At 43.3% G+C, this 21,181-nt stretch overlaps 1 protein-coding gene across 1 annotated transcript in view; it reads left to right on the top strand.

Annotated features, from left to right (window-relative positions):
- lrrk1 (leucine-rich repeat kinase 1) overlaps positions 1-21,181 on the top strand; it is a 197,640-nt gene that overhangs the window by 4,124 nt on the left and 172,335 nt on the right. The window contains 1 exon segment of the mRNA XM_073032977.1: positions 14,128-14,277. Within this exon segment, the coding sequence (XP_072889078.1) occupies positions 14,220-14,277 (58 nt within the window). The 5' untranslated portion in view covers positions 14,128-14,219.

Here is a 21,181-nt window from a genome sequence, read left to right as displayed (position 1 = left end):
TGAGAAGTAGTTCAGTGTTGAGTTGAGTGAAGTTATCCACACTGGTTCAGGAGCCTGATGGTTGAAGGGTAACAACTGTTCCTGAACTTGGTGGTGTGGGACCTAATGCTTCTGTATCCTCTTCCCAATGGCCGCAGCAAGGACAGAGCATGGTGGTGGGGGGGGGGGGGGGGGGGTCCTTAGAGTCCTATAACACTTACAGCACAGAAACAGGCTCTTTGGCCCATCTAGTCCATGCTAAGCTATTAATCTGCTGAACCCCACTGATCATTCCCCTCCCCTCCATTTAGAAGAAGATGAAGAAAGCCCTTAACTCTGAGTGGAGTCATCGGGACGCTGTCGTGACGGCGTTTTTTTTTTAGCAGCTAACGAGGCCGAGTTGCTAGCTCGGCGCTGAACCCAGCACGGATGGAAAGTGTGCAAGGGAGCCGGCTGGATTCGAACTCGGGAGCCTTCACTCCGAAGTCCGGCACTGATGCCACTACGTCACTAGCCGGCCTCCCGTCCATTTACCTACCCGAATTTCTCTTAAATGTTGAAATTGAGCCTGCATCCACCACTTCTGCTGGTAGCTCATTCCCCACACTCACCATCCTCTGAATGAAGAGGTTCCCCTTAAACATTTTACCTTTCACCCTTAACCCATGACCTGTAATTCTAGTCTCAACCATTAGTGAGTGATTGCGGCCCCTGTCAGTCAGGGTCGACCATGGATGTGGCATCCGGGCTGTCTGGACACGCAAGCCTGGGCAGTACGATATGGAGAGCAAACATCCCCTCTCCGCGCATCTGAACCCAAAGGAACGGCAAAGAGTTTGATCCAGCATCACAGGAGTTGCCAAATCAGCATTGAACTCAACGTAGGGATGCCAGCTCCAGATATTTCCCTCGGGGTTCACTCCTGCTTTCCCATGAGTGAGTTTAGCTGCAAGGCAGCAGAAGTTTGAGACCAGAGTTATCCTTTTCCTAGATGAGACACCAGCCACGGCCTTTGAGCCCCACCTGCCTGAAGCAAATGGCTTTAAGGAGCCAGTAACTCACCGTTGCCCTTTCTTCTGTTATTGGAAATGGTTCTGCCGGGCTTCATTGCTAAACCAGGAGCTGGACTTGGTTGTGAGAGGCTACTTGAGGCGCCTGCTAACCTTGGTGGAAAAAGCCTGCTTGCATTTACCCTCTCTATACCCCTCATAATTTTGTATCCCCCTATCAAATCTCCCCTCATTCTTCTACACCAGGGGTGTCAAACTCATTTTAGGTCACGGGCCAGATTGAGCAAAACGCAGCTTCATGCGGGCCGGATCAGTCGGACGCGTGCGAACGCAGCTTTCGTTGCCTCCGTTTTTTCAGCCTGCTCTCATGTGTCTCAGTCTCTGCTATAACTACAAAGTGTTTCACTTTACAAATTCCGTTTCTTATGAAGAAGACTGCCGAATAAACACTTAAAAACCCTGAAAACCTGGTACCTGAATAAACTCAGCATTAGCCATATCATACGCCATAGGCGCTTCGATTACTGGGGCCAGCTTTAATAGTAATTAGATATTATCTCGCGGGCCAAAGATAATTCCACTGCGGGCCGGATTTGGCCCGCAGGCCTTGAGTTTGACATATATGTTCTACACTCTAGGGAATGAGGTCCTAACCTATTCAACCTTTCCCTATAACTCAGGTTCTTTTTTTTAGCACATCTTTATCGACACTGATTTACAATGTAAATTTTCTCTACACTCACTCTTATTGATATGCTTCCTTGTAGGTAGGTGACCAAACTGCACACAATACTCCAAATTAGGCCTCGCCAGTACACTTTTACATAGCTTCCCAACCCCTGTCCTGGTGGGGAGGGTTTTTCCTGTGATAAGCTAAGGTTTATTCACTACTTTTTGTAGGCTTTTCTATTCATTAGCATTGGTGTTTCCATACCAGGCTCTGATGCAACCAGTCAGGATCCTCACTATTATGCATCTATAGAAGTTTGCCAAAGTTCAAAGGATTTTGATGGCCCGATCAGTCATTCCGACAGCCCAATCAGTGGCAGGAACAGGCCACAGCAACGAGGTTTCTCACAAGTCAGTGATGCTTGTTTAAAAGTACAGAAGGGACAAGTGGGGCGACCATTCTTGGGAGTAGGCCGGTGGTTAGAGTAGGAGGGTCGGGGTTTGGTTCAAAGGAGGTGTTGACTCTGGGTAAGTTTCTGTTAAGGTTCCCTTTTTATTCCTCTTACTATACCCAGTGCAGTAAATGTCTCTTGTGTGTTCTTCATGCTGGATGTTGGAGTCCTGGGAGACGCAGTGTCTCCCAGGGGCCTACATCTGCATAAAGTGCATCCGGCTGTACCTCCTTGAAGTTAGGGATCTGGAGCAGCAGCTGGATGATTTCAGCTTGTACTGGAGAGTGTGGAGATAATCGAACAGAGTTACAAGGAACATAAGAACATAAGAAATAGGAGCAGGAGTAGGCCATCCGGCCTGTTGAGCCTGGTCCGCTATTCAATAAGATCATGGCTGATCTCACCATGGACTCATCTCCACCTACCTGCTTTTTCCCCATAACCCTTAATTCCCCTACTAAGCAAAAATCTATCCAACCTTGTCTTAAATATATTAAGGTATCCTCTACTGCTTCATTGGGCAGAGAAATCCACAGATTCATCACTGTTTGGGAAAAGCAGTTCCTCCACATCTCTGTCCTAAATTTACTCACCCAAATCTTGAGGCTCTAGTTCTTGTCAAAACTACCTGTGGAAGTAGTCACCCTTAAGTTGCAGGAGGTGAGTAGCTGGGTGACTGTACGGAGAAATGGAAATGTGAATAGGTAGCTAGCGCTGATCACCTTGTGGCCATTCCCCTCAATAATAAGTATACCGTTTTGGATACTGTTATGGGGTATGACAGGACACCCGAATGGTATGTTGCCTCCCAGGTGCATCTCCCAGGTCAGGGACATCTCGGATCACGCCCACAACATTTAGGAGAGGGAGGGAGAGCAGCCAGATGTCTTGGAACGTATTTGTGCCAATGACAGGAAGGAAAAGCAGAGGTCCTGAAAAGAGAATTTAGTGAGCTAGGTCGAAAGCCGAGAAGCAGGAGCTAGTAATTTCAGGATTACTGCCTCCGAGGGTAGAAACAGGATAATTTGGCAAACTAATGCGTGGCTAAGAAACTGGTGCAGGGGGCAGGATTTCAGGTTCTTGGATCATTGCGATCTCTTCTGGTAGAGGTATGACCTGTTCAAAAATGATGGGTTGCACCTGAACTCAAAGAGGACCAATATTCTTGTGACAACAACACACACAAAATGCTGGTAGAACACAGCAGGCCAGGCAGCACCTGATGAAGGGTCTCAGCCCGAAACGTCGACAGCGCTTCTCCCTATAGATGCTGCCTGGCCTTCTGTGTTCTACCAGCATTTTGTGTGTGTTGTTTGAATTTCCAGCATCTGCAGATTTCCTCGTGTTTGCTCAATATTCTTGTGGGCAGGTATGTTAGAGCTATTGGGGAGGGTTTAAACTAATTTGGCAGGGGTGGGAACGGATGGTTAAAAAAACAAAGATAGCGTGCAGTCAGACTGTCAGGAAGGGCAGGCAGATGATAGGACAAAATTGCAGACAGCAGGGTGAGTATCAGTGCTTTAAGGATGCAGAATCAAAAAGGGGAGCACATACAGTACTCAAAGTGTTATATCTCAATGCACAGAGTATAAGAAATAAGATGGATGATCTTGTTGCACTATTACAGATTGTCAAGTATGATGTTGTGGCTATTATTGAATTGTGGCTGAAGGATGGTTGGTAGTTAAATGTCCAAGATTACACGTTGTATCAGAGGGACAGGGAGGTGGGCAGAGGAGGTGGCATGGCTCTGCTGGTAAAGAGTGGCATCAAATCAGTAGAAAGATATGACGTAGGATAAGAAGATGTTGAATCCTTGTGGATTGGGTTAAGAAACTGCAAGGTAAAAGGACCCTGGTGTCAGTTCTATACAGGCCTTCCAACAGTGGCTGGGATGTGGACCACAGATAACAACAGGAAATGGAAAAGGTGTGTCAAAAGGGCAATGTTATGATAGTCGTGGAATGTTTCAACATGCAGGTTGATTAGGAAAACCAGGTTGGTAATGGATCTCAAGAGCGTGAGTTTGTTGATTGCCTACGAAATGGCTTTTTCGAGCAGTGTGTCGTAGAGCCGATGAGGGAATCAGCTATACTGGATTGGATGCTATGTAATGAACTGGAGGTGAGTAGGGAGCTTAAGGAACCCTTGGAAGACAGTGATCACAATATGATTGAGTTCAATTTGATAGGGAGAAAGTGAAGTCTGACTTTCAGTATTTCAGTGGAGTAAAGGAAATTACAGTTCTATGAGAGAGGAGTTGGCCAAAGTAAATTGGAAGGAGACGCTGGCAGGGATGACAGCAGAGCAGCAATGGCTTGAGTTCCTGGGAAAAATGAGGAAGATGCAGGATAGATGTGTCTCAAAAACAAAGAAATACACAAATGGCAAAATAGTACAACCATGGCTGACAAGGGAAGTCAAAGCTGATGTAAAACCAAAAGAGAGGGCATACAATGAAGCAAGAATTAGAGGGAAGAAAGAGGATTGAGAAGCTTTTAAAACCCTAAAGAGAACAACTAAAATAATTAGGAGGGAAAAGATGAAATATGAATGGAAGCTTGCAAACAATATCAAAGTGGATAGTAAAAGCTTTTTCAAGTATAGGTAAGCCTAGTAATTTCTAAGATAGGGACATGTTTGGCACAACTTTGTGGGCCGAAGGGCCTGTATTATGCTGTAGGTGTTCTATGTTTAAAAAAAAAAGAGATGAGTGTGGATGTAGGACCGCTAGAAGATGATGTCGGAGAAATAATAATGGCGGACAAGGAGAAGGCAGACGAACTAAGTGAGTACTTTGCATTTCTTCACTGTGGAAGACACTAGCAGTGTGTCAGATGTTGAAGTGTGAGGGAAGTGAAGTGAGTGCATTTACAAGGGAGAAGGTGCTCAAAAAGCTGAAAGACATAAGGGTCCATAAGTCATCCTGACCAGATAAGCTGCACCCGAGGGTTCTGAAAGAGGTAACAGTAGGGCTTGTGGAGGCATTAGCAATGATCTTTCAAAAATCATTGGACTCTTGCATGGTGCCGGAGGACTGGAAAACTGAAATGTCACTCCACTCTTTAAGAAAGGAAGAGGCAGCAGAAAGGAAATTATAGACTAGTTAACCCAGGGGTGTCAAACTACCGGCCCGCGAAGGGGTCCAATCCAGCCCACGGGATGATTTGGGGGAAAAAAAAGTATATTCACGACCATTTATTATGTATCTGTATGGCAGCTGTACAATAGGCAGCAGTTAACCACCTGCTATGCATAAGCACCTACCACCCTGCACTGAAGATCGCTAGGGCCCCACGTACGTCATCAGACACAGTATAAACACGAGTACTCGGGTAAGTAACACCTTAGGCCATATGTGTCAAACACAAGGCCCGCGGGCCATATCCGGCCCGGCGTACAATTATATCCGGCCCGCGAGATCATTTTAGATAGATCTATTATTTTAATTATTAATGGCCCGGCGATATGAAGCGCTGATAACACACAAACTACAGATCCCATAATGCAGTGCAACAGCTGCCGATAGGCTACCCGGGAACATTCCCGCGTCAAGCGTCTGTTGCTGTATACAACGCTATTCTGAAGTCAAAGCTAACCCCTAACAATGGCGAAGAGAAAAGTGAAGGCATTTCAAGTGAAGCTGCTCTTATGGGAGACACAAATGCACCAGTGCAACTTGCCTCATTTTCCCTGTTGACAAGTAATGTTGAACCAGGTCGGCGCAATGATGTTCCCAAATGCGCACTTTGCTGATAAACTGAGTGCACTTCGCACTGAGTTCGCACGGCGCTTTGGTGACTTTGAAGCACAAAAAATTAATTTCGAGCTGCTTCGCAACCCATTTGCCGTCGACGTGGAAACTGCACCTGTACAGATTCAGATGGAGCTGATAGAGCTGCAGTGTAATGGGACACTAAAGGCAAAGTACGACACTGCAGGGCCCGTACAGTTTATTCGCTCCATTCCTGAAGCAATGCCTCAGCTCCGTCTACATGCGGCTCGAACCTTGTGCATGTTTGGTAGCACATATCTGTGTGAGAAGCTTTTCTCAGTGATGAAGATTAACAAAACATCACACAGGAGTCGTCTCACTGATGAACACCTGCAGTCCATCCTGAGAATCTCCACAACACAGAACCTTACACCAAACCTAAACGAACTTATTGCCAAGAAAAGATGCCAAGCATCCAGCTCTGACAAAACGGCATAAGAGCAAAGAAAACCGAGTGTTTTGATTTGTTGTTGTTTTAACTTTTGCTGAAAAGCACAAATTTTATTTATATTTTCAGGGTTTTTTTGCAGCATGCTCATATTTCTAACTTGTATAATACTGACAGGAGATATTTTTATGGGGAGCAAAATATTTAAGTTATTTAAAGTTTTAGTTTATTTTTTCTGGAATAATATTCCTGACTGTTTTTATTCATATTTATGCTCAAAAAATGTTTAGTTTTAGTGTGTTCAATAAATGTTCATCCTGTTCGGCCCGCGACCTAAAGTGTGCTTTGAGTTTTGGCCCCATGTGCAATTGAGTTCGACACCTCGGCCTTAGGCAATGCTGAGACTGTTTGCTGCTGTGGTTCAAAATGCTTTCCAAGAAAAGTTGACATCGAAGGTCGGATATTCAACAATAATTGGTAAGATAGTTTTTTCTTCTGTGAGGTCAATGGCAAACCTCTGTGTGTGATATGCTGGCAACAAGTGGCTGTGGCAAAAGAGTACAATATCAAACGACACTATGGGATATCACACGGAGAAAAATATGACAAGTACGCAGGACGACTCAGGACGCAAAAGGTAAACGAGTTTGAAGCAGCTCTGAAAAAACAGCAATGTGTTCACCAAAAGTTGAGAGACTCATTATGGAGCTGTCAGGGCCAGCTATATATAATTGCCAACAAAATAGCTGCGACATTGAAGCCATACTCAGAGGGGGAATTCATCAAAGCATGCATGCTGACGGCGGCTGAGCTGGTGTGCCCTGGTAATATCAGCTTGTCAAGAAATAATGTGGCAGAGAGAATCGGGGACCTTGCAGGAGTTTTCAACAGTCAACCAAAAGACAAAGTGAAGTCATTTATTGCCTTCTCTATTACAATTGATGAGAGCACTGACGAGACTGATGTAGCTCAATGGGGAATATTTATTCGTGGTGTTGATGCATCTTTGACTGTCACCGAGGAGTTTGTGGAGATGGTGCCCGTGACAAAGAACACAACGGCGAACGACGTTTTCTCCAGCCTCATCGAGGCCTTGGACAGACTGGGGGTTGATTGGAGTCACACTGTCAGCGTGGCAACAGATAGCACACCGTCCACGGTCGGGAAAAAGGCAGGTGTTGTTGCGAAACTCAGAGAGAAAGTTCAGACAGAGAATCCAGAGCAGGAATTTTGGAATTTTCATTGTATTATACACCAAGAGGCGTTATGTAACATGAGCCAGAAAATGGACAATGTCATGGATGTAGTAATTAAAACGGTTAATTTTATCAGAGCCAAGGGACTCAGCCATCGGCAATTTGACACTCTTTTGTCCGAAAGTAATATTGGACACGGCTTACCCTACCACACTGAAGTCTGCTGGTTGAGCAGAGGGATTGTGCTCAAATGTTTTTTTACAATTACGTGCGGAAATTGGACTATTCATGAACGAGAAAGGGAGGTCAGTGGCAGAGTTGGATGACCCAGTTTAAGCAATTAAAAGTGCTTAATGTTAACATGCAAGACCGCAAAAAAACTTGTTACAGAATATGACGACAGCATTCGTGCCTTTCAAATTAAATTAGGCCTGTGGGAGATGCGACTATCCCGGAGCAACCCAGCTCATTTCCCCTCTTTGCAGTCTGTGTGTGTACGCTCATGGGAATAATGACAACGTGGACAGGTACAAGGACAAAATATCACGGCTGAAAAGTGAGATTCAGAATCGTTTCCAAGTCCTCGCTCACATTTTGAAGGAATTCTCACTATTTGCTCGCCGTTTGCCATCAATGCAGCGTCAGATGTTTGCAGAGGAACTCCAAATGGAACTAATTGAAATTCAGTGTAAATCGGCTTTGAAATATAAATTTGAGACTGTGGGTCTGGACTCATTCTATTAATACCTGGGACCGATGTACTCCAAGACGACAGAATTTACCTCAAAGATCCTTTGCATGTTCAGGACAACATATCTCTGTGGGCAGGCATTCTCCATAATGAACATTAACAAATCCAAACTGCGCTCGCAGCTGACACAGAGACATCTAGGTGACATTATGAAAATCACAACTGCCCAGAAACTGGTCCCTGATGTTGACAGGCTGGTTAAAGCCAAGAGATGTCAGGTGTCTAGAAGCAGCAAGTGAAAAATGAGTGACACTGTTCGGTGCACTGGGACATGTAAGCAAAATGCATTACGGAATATTGAGTGTCATAATATTGTGATTCATTCATTTTCTGACTAATCTATTATTGTAAATGTGATCACTTCAATAAAAATTAGAGGCTAATTGTGTTCATTTTCTGAGTTTGATTGCTGGAAGCAGGCTAATAAAAATTAGGTGCAGTTGTGTAGCCTACATTTACAATTTGTTTCGTTAGGTCTACGCTAGTGTCTGCTAATGTTCAATTTCAAATGGTTTATTAATGGAAAGGGTGTGGCTCCCAAAATAATCTTAGCCAAAATAACATCGTTTTATTCTCTCTCTCATCACAACTTTCTTGTAGCCTATGACTGTATGTTAATGCCAATCATAAAAATAATGCTTGCTAGGCAATCTTCTTCATAAGAATCGAAATACGTGAAGTGAAACAATTTGTAGTTATAGCAGAGACAGACACATGAGAGCAGGTTGAAAAAACGAAGGCAACGACAGCTGTGGGAGCACGCGCGTGTGCGTTTGCGCATGCAAAATTGATCTGGCCCACGTGAAGTCGCATTTTGCCCAATCCGGCCCGTGACCTAAAATGAGTTTGACACCCCTGAGTCACCCTGACCTCAGTGGTTGGGAAGATGTTGGAGTCAATTGTTAAGGATGAGGTTATAGAGTACATGGTGACTCAGGACAAGATAGGACAAAGTCAGCATGGTTTCCTCCAGGGAAAATCCTGCCTGATGAACCTGGTGGAATTCTTTGAGGAGATTACACATAGAATAGGTAAAGGGGATGCAGAGGAGGTTGTATATTTGGATTTTCAGAAGGCCTTTGACAAGGTGCCACACATGAGGCTGCTTACCAAGCTAAGAGCCCATAGCGTTACAGGAAAGTTACTAGCATGGTTAGAGCATTGGCTGATTGGTAGGAGGCAGCAAGTGGGAATAAAAGGATCCTTGTCTCATTGGCTGCCAGTGGCAACAAACTTGTTGCCAAGTTTGCAGGTGATACAAAGATTGGTGGAGGGGCAGGTAGTGTTGAGGAAACAGGCAACAGAAGGACTTGGATTGAGAGAATGGGCAAGAGGGTGGCAAATGAAATACGATGTTGGAAAACATGGTCATGCACTTTGGTAGTAGACTATTTTCTAAATGGGGAGAAAGTTCAAAACCTTGAGATGCAGAGGGATTTGGGAGTCCTTGTGCAGCACACGCTAAAGGCTAACTTGCAGGTGGAGTCAGTGGTGAGGAAGGCAAATGCAAAGATAGCATTCATTTCGAAAGGTCCAGAATACAAGAGCAGGGATGTGATGCTGAGGCTTTATAAGGCACTGGTGAGGCCTCACCTTGAGTACTGTGAACAGCTTTGGGCTCCTCGTCTAAGAAAAGATATGCTGACATTGCAGAGGGTTCAGAGGAGGTTCACAAAGATGATTCCGGGAATGAAAGGGTTATTATATGAGGAATGTTTGATGGCTCTGGGTCTGTACTTGCTGGAATTTAGAAGGATGGGGAGAGATCTCATTGAAACCTTTCAAATGTTGAATGATCTGGACAGAGTAGATGTGGAAAGGTTCTTTCCCATGGTGCTGGAGTCTAGGACAAAAGGACACAGCCTCAGGATAAGGGGGCATCCATTTAAAACAGAGATATAGAGAAATTTCTTTAGCCAGAGGGTAGTGAATTTTGGGAATTTATTACCCCAGGCAGTTGTGAAGGTCAGGTTTTTGGGTGTATTTAAGACAGAGATTGATAAGTTCTTGATTGGACATGGCATCAAAGGTTATGGGGACAGGGCCAGGGAGTGGGGCTGAGGAGGGGAAAAAAGGATCAGCCATGATTGTATGACAGAACAGACTTGATGGGCCAAATGGCATAATTCTGCTCCTATGTCTTATGGATTTCAAAATACATTTATTATCAAAGAATGTATAAATTATACAACCTAGAGATTTCTTTGCTCACAGGTAGCCACAAAGCAAGAAACCCGAAAGGACCCAGTTCAGGTGCCAAACGTGCCGAATCTGTGCAAACTTCTAAGAAAGTAGAGGTGCTGCCATGCCTTCTTTGTAATGGCACTTGTGTGCTGGGCCCAGGACAGATCCTCTGAAAGGAAAACACCAAGGGATTTAAAGTTAGTGCCCTTCCCTACCTCTGATCCCCTGATGAGGACTGGCTCATGGACCTCTGGTTTCCTCCTGCTGTAGTCAGTAATCAGATGTTTTGCTGACGTTGAGCCAGAGGTTTTTCAATGAGATTTTCAGTCTCCCTCCTCTAGATTAATTTGTTCCTACCTTTGCCTTGGCCGATAACAGTGGTGTTATCAGCAAACTTAACTATGGCATTGGAGCTGTATTTAGCCTCCTAATCATAACTATAAGGCAAGTCGAGCAGGGGGCTAAGCACACAGCCCGTTGTGCATCTGTCCTGATGAAGTTTGTGGAGGAGATGTTGTTGCCAATCCAAACTGACTAGGATCCACAAGACAGGAAATTGATCTTAATTATAGTTCCAGATCTTAACTTCTTTGCCATTTGAAAACAAAACCACCTCAGTTCCTGACTTTGTATTTTTCCCTTCACTTGTAGTCTCTGTTTCCTGACCTTTAAAGAACTTGCTAATGGGACACCACTGTCTTTTTGCTCTGTCTAAATCTGCCATGATTTTGCCCACGTCTCTTCACCACCTTTTATCCCCCTAAAGATTATAACTCCAAGTCCTCGTCCCTGGAGCCATGCAAGTAAATATTTTCTGCACTCTCTGTACAGAGTAGGTTGCAGTACTTCCGTCATAGTTTAACAAAACCTCTGTGCTTTACCACACAAGAGGTAATTTGGGCCTTTGCATCTTGTGGTCAAAAAAAGATGTACTCAGTTTGGTTCTACCTGCCAGCACTGGGTCCATAGCCTTGCAAGTCACAGCTCATCAAGCATCCCCCATGTTAAATGTGAAAAGCTTTTCTGTGTGTTCCTGAACCCTAATACCTTCGAGGTGAGAAAAAACTCCTCTAATTCTTCCGAATATTACTTTAAATCCCTGTTTTGGAACCCAAATACCAATTAAAACAGATTATTTTAATCCCATCTATACCCCTCATATTTTTATACACCTTACCTAAGTTTCTCCAACAAAATTAATCCTAGCTTGATATTTCATTCCTTATTGCTACAATTCTGGTAACACCTTCATAAATCCCCCCCCCCCCCTACAGTGGGGGGGGGGGGTGGAATACACTCTCCCAGTGTGATCAACTCTTTCAGTATATGGTGACCAGAACCCTATGCAGTACTCAAGCCATGGTCTATCTAGCCTTGTGTTTGGTCCCATCATAACCTCCTTACTTTTATTTTCCAACGCTCGGTCAATACAGCAAAGCATCACCGCAGATTTCTCTGCATTGAATGCTTTTGCCACTTTCTGTCCATATCAAGTTCAAGTTCAGTTTATTGTCATTCAACTGTACACACACATACCACCAAATGAAACAACGTTCTTCCGGACCAAGAGTACATATAACTCACACATACCACATAACTTAATATTACCACAAATAAGTTAACAAATAGTAAAATATTCTAGAAGATTGACATTTAGCATAAGGTGTATTTACAACACAGGTTAAAAAGTAAGTAATATAATGCTACTGGTGTTTCATAAGTTCTGAGACCTGGGTAGTGGCAGAAAGATGCACATTACCAGATTATCTATTATTCTACAGTCTAAAGTCTCCTCATGGTCTTCCAATTTTGGAGCATCTGTAAATTCCCTTCTCACTTCCCTGCTGTTTTACTCAGTGACTGTATACAATTCCTAGGATCCCACAGGTATTGCTAACTGCTCATTAGAAACCTTGCACACATTCAAGGGTTTTAATGCACGAGACTTTTTGTTCTCACACACGCACTGCTCGTTGGTTGATGTCGGCTTGCCTTGTTCTTTCTGCAGAAGTGCATTACTTCACACAAACCTGCCACCTGTCTGACCATTTTGATTAGTCCATCTGTATTCTCTTGTCTTGGTTCTGGCATCAACCAATGGCAAAACAGCATTCTTCATTAATCTCTGGGAGCATTGTTATTTGCCAACCTCTAATCTGAAAATATCCATTTACCTCCATTCTGCTTTCTTTCTTTGAGCCTATTCATGAATCCTGCTGCCTTTCACTTCTTTATTCCAAGGCTTTTAGTTTTGCTATTGAGCATTTTCCTCAGAACTTGCAAAATGCTTTGTAAAATTTTGTGAAAGCAACATCCACGTCATCACCTTTCCCTTGCATAAAAGATTAGCACTCAGGTAGAGCAGGGGTTTAGGAAAGCTAACAGAACAGTATCTGATGCTAGAGGAGTAGATATAATAGATGGTGAGGTTATGTTTCAGTTACAAAGAACCACACCTGGTGTATATATTGAAATAGTCTGGAAAAGGTTTACTAGACTTAATACCTGGAATGGAAGGTTGTCCATGAGGAGGGGATGGATAGGCTTGGCTTGTATCCGCTGGAGTGAGAGGAAACTTGATTGAAACAAGGAAGTTCTCAAGGGGCTAGATCTCTTGTGCAATAAAGGTAAACTCTTAATCTGTCAATCTAGTTTGTCATAGCCCATGCACCTGATTTGTCTATTTGAACTGTCCTTTCTGTAATGGTAATTATAACAGTATATTCTGATTTGTACGGATGGCATATGAAACATATTATCACTGTACCTTGGTACTGTGACAATAGTAAACTGATAATGGATGTTGGGAAGATGTTTCTGCTTGTGGTTTCTGCTTTAAAATTATGACTCGGTGTTTAAAAATATGCGGTCACCGACTGAAGACAGAGAGAGGTCACGAGTCTATGGAACTCTCTTCCTCAAAGCACAATCTTGACATCCAATGTTGTGAAAGGTTACTCGGGGTAGACTGGAATGGGGAATTGATACAACCAGACCAACAATGTCCTTAGTGAACATGGACGAGATTTGAAGACTTCTGCCAATGGGCCAGTTGGCAGGGCATTGAAGCCAAAATAAGTGCTGGAATTCCTCATGTGGGAATTGTCCAGGGGTATGAGTTGCATTTTAACACCCAGAAATGGGTAGATTGGTGACATATCCATGTTTATGTAAATCCAAAAAAGAACTTACCAATTTGAGTTGGAGTTGGAACCCCTCACCACTGACCACCTCCACCCCTCCTCCCTCAGTACCTGTCACACATTCCCTCATCATCTACTGACCAATCATTCCTTCCTCCTGGCCAACAGAAACCATTTTCCTCTCACTAAGTGTACTCTTCTCTCTGTTTACCTCAACCTCCTTAGCCTCCCTCCGCACCACTCAGTCAGTCTCTCCCAACCTGCCCTTTCCTCATCCAACAATGGACCTTCTTTCTCATGACTACCTTCCTGCAACTTTGTCCTTAACCACTGTCGGCCCTTCCCTCCAGCCAATATCAGATGCTGCCAATCCCTTCCCAACCTCAGCTCCCAGTCACACCCCATCTGTCTCACACCGTCTGTCCTCGCTGACTTTGTGGAGGAGCCTGCCCAAGAAACCTCCAGCCTGTCAATCAAGCAATCCCTTAAGACACTGGTCCTCATAGAGTATTTGACAACAACTAATGCACAGAAAAAAAAAATAACCTGCAAAATTCAGTAGTGTTTGGCTTTTTCACAGGAAGGAGATTATTGGAGCAAGACGGTATTAGCAATGAACTGAGGACACACGTCGATTTAACTTCTGAGATCGGTGAAGGAACTACTGCCGACATGTACTGGGATGTCAGCCATGAAGACACTAGTGAGAACAGCGCCGAGCAGGAAATGGGTAAAGTGGTAACCATTTAAATATACTATATATAATGTGTTAGCAATTAATAAAGTAACTTCATCGAATGTTTATGTTACTATAAGAATAGATTAATTATGGAAGAAAAGTTTTGTTTTAATTATTTGGCTTTGGGCCTGTTGCTACTCCAGTCCCTCTCTAGCCCTCTCAGTCTTGGATTCTTAGCTGGCCTTGGGTTGAAGTTACCTATCCTCTCCATCACTGAGAGAGCACATGACTCAGCATTCGTTTGGCATGGCCATTCAGTGAAGTAAGAAAATCGGCCATGGAAGTTCCGGTTAAAGAGTGGTGGTGTTGAGAATTTTTGGCAATGGGTATTGGATGGTTCTTCGACATGGAGGGTCTGTGTGGCATATGGAGTTGGAGACCTCTCCGCTTTACGTGGCCCTACCAGGATTTTGAGTTTATACAGATTTTATTGAAATATTCAATTTGATCCTGGACTAGAGAATATCTCCTACTAGTACTTTGCTCAGGGGAGTGCTGTGCTCTCTTACCTTGGGAGCTGGTGGGGTGAGGGAAGGAGGAGATGCCCAGAAGCTTGGATGAGATGTACAAGGTATGAAAGAAAGTGAAAAATCTGACTGTTCTTGCAGACCTGCCCTTATTATACCATCTTTGGAGTAATGCCCGTGTTGCAGGCTATTGAACATATCTGCTACAGTGTACCTGTGGGGTAGCTTCATGAATAAGTCAAAAAGTGATAGGAAAATTGTCTGCAGCCTCATGTACTGTCCAGATGCCAAGACAATTGAGGCCAGAAATTTCTTTCACAGGGAATGTAACATCTCCTGAGTTTTTGAACTCTTTAGTATAATACCAATTCTTGAAGGTCTCCTCACTAATTTATTTTATTAACATAGGAATACAAGATTTACAAATAAAGATTCAGAGAACCTTGATGCCACTTCTATGACTCAAAGCTAAAAAGGTCAATTTTTTTTCCAGAGACATGAGTTAATAATTTGCTAATATCCGGTGTGGTGTTTGTGGTCCTTCTTTCTTTAACTTTAGCATGGGATTTCCCTGTGTGTTCCTGCTTGACAACTTCCCATTCTCGTTCCCATGGGGAAACAGATTGATAACGGCACCATTCATTTTTACAGTTTCCCTCAGTAACATTTTAATGAAGAGTCTGAAATCGTTGGGTCTGAAATTTAAGGCTTCTTCCTCATTGAAACACAGAGGCCAATCAGCCTTTCCAATCTCTTCTGCCAGTTAGTTTGATCATCCATTGCAAAAGCATAACTCTGCTCCTTTTGTGTCAAGAAATCTGACCAGCTCCTTCTTAAGTAACTTAAGTGAACTGACCTGTTCCACAGCTTGACCTCTAAATGAAGAAAATGTTCTTCATTTCAGTCCTGAATGTTTTGCCCTTTGTCTTCAGATGGTGACCCTCATTCTCAACACTCCGCCCAGAGAAAATATCTTCCTTGTATCCAGCCTGTCGAGCCCTGTCAAACTGTTATGGCTTTCAATGAGATCTTGTCTCTAGTGGAAACAGGACTACCCAGCCCAATCTCTGCTCATGCAACAGCGCTGCCATTCCAGGAACGTGAACCTTTAGTGCATAAGGAGATAAAATCTGTACACTATTTTCAGTAAAATAGTGCAGTAAAACATCTTGCTCCTGTATTCAAGTCCCCTTTCAGTGAAGACCAGCCAAACATTTGGTGCCTTCTCTTGTTTTGCATTCAGTGACTCACTTACAAGGACATCCAGATCCCTTTATATGTCAGAACTTCCCAATATATTACATCGAGACTGGTGCATGAACAGACAGAGAATGGAAGGATATGAGGTAGATCATGTGCAGGCTGTTGAAATTAGTTTAAATTGGCATCATGGTTAGCTTAGACAATGAGCACAAAAGGACTTTTTCTGTGGTGTGTTGCTCTCTGTTCTGCATATCCAGCCAGACGACCTCACGCATTTCAGCTGTTTCAAATGTGACTTCTCTTTCATACAGGTTAGACTGCATTTGCCAATTTTTCATCTTGTTACTTTGGAAATCCCTTTGCATCCTCCTTGTAATGGATGCTACTAAACTTAGAAATATTACGTTCTGTTCTGTCTACCATTCTTTAATATAGAGGCTACCCAGGCACTGACCTCAGCAGCACACCAGAAGTCATATCCCTGTCAAATGGTTCCTCCTCTTGTTTCCAGTCTCTCTGCCAAATTTCCATACTTGCATCACTGCCAACTCCATGCTTTAACTTCAGGATCAAGTGTTGTGGTTAGCACAATGCTTTTCGGTACAGGCAACCCGGGTTCAATTCACACCACTGCCTGTAAGGAGTTGGTATGTTCTGTCTGTGACCATGTGGGTTTCCTCCCTGTGCACTGGTTTCTTCCCACAGTCTAAAGACCTACCGGTTGGTAAGATAATTGATTATTGTAAATTGTCCCGTGATTAGTCTGGGATTAAATTGGTGGATTGTTGGGTGGCGTGGTTCAAAGGGCCAGTAGGGACTACTACACACTGTTTCTCAATAAATAAATAAATAGATAGTAGAACTAGTCCATTCAATATGATCAACACTGATCCTCTCTGTAAATATCATATTTCTTTCTATCCCTCTATTTCTTAATCCCTCTTTATGTCACTTCATACATAACAGTTTCTCAAAGGCCTGCTGTGAATGTAGCTAAACCACATGAATTGGTTTCACCTCCTCTAATCTACTAGTTACGTAATCAAACTCCAGCAGATTTGTCAAACTTGACTTCACTTACACACAGCCGTGTTGACTTTCTGAATGCCTGTTTACATTTTCTACGTATGCTACGTATTCTTGCATCCTTTACAACACACTAGAACTTTCCTAACCACTTTTGTTAGGTTGAACAGTTCTAATTTCTTGTTTTCTCTTCCTCTTTTAAAAAAAAAAAATCCTATCTACAGGACCAGTGTCAGCATTGACAGGAATTTGCATAGTGCAGTGTGTCCATTACTTTCGTGGCTTCATACTCTGTGATACAATCCGGCTCTAATTCTTCCAATTATTGAACTATAGTCCTATGAAACAATGAGAAGTGGGCCATTAAATCCTGCAGTGAGGCTGCACTATTCCATGTAACGGTGTGGTGCATCCTCCAACTTTAGTCCCCTGTTCCAGCTTTCTCCCCCTATCCCTTCAATAGTTCCATTTGTACGATATAGTTCCAATATAAAACCTGAAATTCTTACTCTCTGCAGACATCCTCAAAACAGAAGAAACCCCTCAAAGAATGAATGACAGATAAAAATGTAAGAACCACAAATCTCTTCTGCCCCCTTCCCATGCACAAGGAGCACCAATCATCATTCCCCCCCCCATTTATTCTAACATAAAGCATCAGCATTCCCATCACCCACCATGCAATCAACAGTGAAGCTCCCAAAGATAGACCATCATCTACAGTACATCAAAAACTAACATTTCAACATCCCACAGGCAATCTCTCTCACTAACAAGGGAAAGACAGATATTGCTCCTTCCACAGTGACAGGGGAGACAACAGTTGCCATTTTGATTTTTCCAGTCAGTCTGAAGCATTAACTTTTAAATTTGAGTTCCCTGACTTGAGAATCGACAGATCGATTACTGAGTGCCGAGCCCCCTGACAATCACTCTTGCTGTCTTCAATGTTCCGGCTCCTGTTACACTTGAGTGCGGCGAGAATTCGTGTCCACGGGGGCTATGCAAGACCCCGGAGTCACCTGACTTCAGGCCAAATCTGGGCATGCCACAATGCAGCTGATCAGCGAGCTCCAAGAATGGGAACATGCGGCCGTGCTGAACTGTAAATGTGAGTGCCGCTGTAGATCAAAGATCCCGAGAGGACTCCAGCCACCTTGAAAAGAAAAATAGAGACATTAGGATAGGAAGAATTGAACTGTTTTGCTGATAAGCTGGGAGAAATCTCCCTCTGGTGCTATCTTTAGCTCTGCCCTCCATCTCTAAAAACAAATTCTATTTAATAACTTGGCTTCAGCTGCTCAGTGTGATAGAGACCTCCACAGATTTGCCACTCTCTGTCAGAAGGGATTTCACCTCATCTCAGTCTGAACCTTAGACTGTCACCCCAAGTTATGGTCTCTTTCCTACATGTATTCTACCCAGTCATGTTCTGAGCTTAGTAGGTTTTGATGAGTCCCCCTGAATCCTCTAAACTCCAGAGAAAACAGCCTAATTCAAAGGCTTCAAAGGTACATTTAATGTCAGAGAAATGTATACAGTATACATCCTGAAATTCTTTTTCTTTGCAACCATCCACGAAAGCAGAGGACTGTCCCTAAGAGTCGTACATTAGTCATAATTGCATCATACATTAGTCCTTCCATCATGGAAATCAATCTGGTGGACCTTCATTACGCTCCCTTCAATCAAGGGCATCCTTCCTTAGATAATGAGACCAAAGGTGCACACAAGCCACAAAGTGCAGTCTCGCTCAGGTCTTGTACAGTTGCTACGTCATCCCTGTTCCTGTTCTTCAAGGCCTTCCTTAACCATCTGCTGTACCAAATTCTTTCAGCAACTGGAGCATAAAGTCCTGATCTACCTCCATAAAGATAATAATCTGCCCTGTAGTTACCTTCAGTATGGATGATGACAAATGTATCCACCCAATTCAGATATGTTCTGGAGATTCACTGTTATGCCAGTTTGATTCAATTAACACACAATTGTAAATATACTGGTACCATTAGGTTTTTACTTCAACAATACAGATATGAAACTTAGCAAAAATGAAAAGAGGAGGTGATGCATCCAAAGGGTATATGGGTGAAGTAGCTTGGTTGGTGTTTCCTGTTCATTGATGGAAATGACTTTGCTGGACTTGATGCTCAAGAATGGGAAGGCTCAAAGAGTGAAGTGGGAGAGTGTCTAAGAAATAGTATTCATAATATGTCATGGCCTTGAATAACTATGGGAATAGATATTAGGTTGTTGGTGAGCAAGGGTGTCAAAGGTTATGGGGAGAATGCAGGGGAATGGGTTTGAGAGGGATAATGGATCAACCATGATCGAATGGCGGAGCAGACTCAATGGGCCGAATGGCCTGATTTTGCTCCTTGCCTTATGGGTAATATTTTATTATGAGTCCTCCTGTCTGAGACTGTGCATGATGCTGCAGGGTGCCCAGTCAGTATTAAACAGGTGGTTCCTGGAATGGGCAACAGGAGCACATTACAAGTTGTAGGTTAAATCAGTATTGAAATGGGCCCCTTGGCCTGGCTTGTTCATCCTGACCACAGTGCCCACAAGCTGGTCCAATTTGCTCGCATTCGGCCTGTGTCCCCATAAACCTGTCCTGTCCAGCTACCTACCCAAGTGTCTTTGAAATGTTGTTACTGTACCTGCCTCAAACCCTTGCTCTGGTAGCTCATTCCAAATATACAGCACACCTTGTGTGAAGAGGCTTCTTCTCAATAAAACCCTCGGGGAGAAGGCACAGGAGCCCGAAGACCTGCATTCTCCATTTTGGGAACAGTTTCTTTTCCCCCCCACCATCATACTTCTGAACGGTTTATGAACACTCCCTCATTATTCCTCTTTTGGACGGTTTACATATTTCATCTCTTATTGTAATTTACGGTATTTTACTTCTGCTACAAGAGAACAAATTTCACGACATGTCAGTAATACACCTGATTCCAATTAAGAATTTGAATCTTTCACTTCTCTCCATAGACCTCTGCTTTCTAGTTTTTAATTCCCCTTCTCTAAGAATAAGACTGTTGGGTTCACTCAATCTCTGTATACCCATCACGATGCTGTAAATAATTAGAAATAAAGTATGTTATTGAAGGTAGATAGATGCACAATTCCTAGACATGATTGTGTATACCCGAGGGTACTGGATGAATTGCAGTGGCTCTGAAGATTCTGCGTTAGGACTGTGGGTGTGGAGGTGGAAGATCACTGGAGGTCTGTATGGTTCCGTTTCAGTGCCACAGCATTCTTCTACAAGATGTGATGTTTGCTTCTCATCTGCTCCATTCATGCAGAACTCCAGACGCCGACATTGTAGAAATACTTAGAGCTTGAGCTAGTCTAACCGGATTATTGGAATTCACAGCCAGCACCCCAAGGTGGGGGTGAAAGAACTATTTTCATTAGCATCTATTGTGTTTGTTCTTAATAAAGACAAACTTAGCATGGATTTGTGTTAACCTATTGTATTACTGAACTGCCACTCAACCCTGTCGGCACGCAATCTTAGTAGTTTCCACTTCCGGGTGAACCCCTTGTGTTTCTCACTGGGAACTGAAGTTCTTCGTTGTGCATGAGTAATAAGACAGCTTCCTCCACAATAAGAGGGTGTTTTTAACTCCAATGGAACATTTTTGAAGTCGAGTCATTGCCACACCTTGGGGAATGTGCATTCAATTAGCACAAAAGCCAGCCCCACATGCAGCAATGTAGTAATACGCTCTTGGGTGGGGGATGTTCGGGGTCATGATGTAACTGTGACAGTACGAAGAAGGAGAAGCTAAAAGTCAGATGTATCAGTATTACAGTGGAGTAAAGGGGATTGCAGAGGCATGAGAGAGGAGCTGGCCAAAATTGATTGGAAGGGGACTCTAGCAGGGATGATGGCAGAGTAGCAATGGATGGAATTTCTGGGAGCAATTTGAAAGCTGCAGGTTAGGTACATCCCAAAGAAGTAATATTTTAAAGGCAGGTATACCAAAAGTTTCTTCATATATACAATATAAAGTGTAAAAGAGATGAGAATTGATATTGGACTGCTAAAAAATGAAGTTGGAGAGATACTAATGGGGGCAAAGGAAATGGCAGATGAATTGAATAAGTATTTTACATCAATCTTCACTGTTGAAGACACTAGCAGTATCCCAGAAACTCATGTGTCAGGGGGCATAAGTGTGTCA

This window comes from Hemitrygon akajei, chromosome 30 (genome assembly GCF_048418815.1).
Source record: "Hemitrygon akajei chromosome 30, sHemAka1.3, whole genome shotgun sequence".
In the NCBI taxonomy this organism is placed as follows: Eukaryota; Metazoa; Chordata; class Chondrichthyes; order Myliobatiformes; family Dasyatidae; genus Hemitrygon; species Hemitrygon akajei.
Note: the sequence above shows the minus strand (reverse complement) of the source record. Positions and strands in the feature narration are given on the sequence as shown.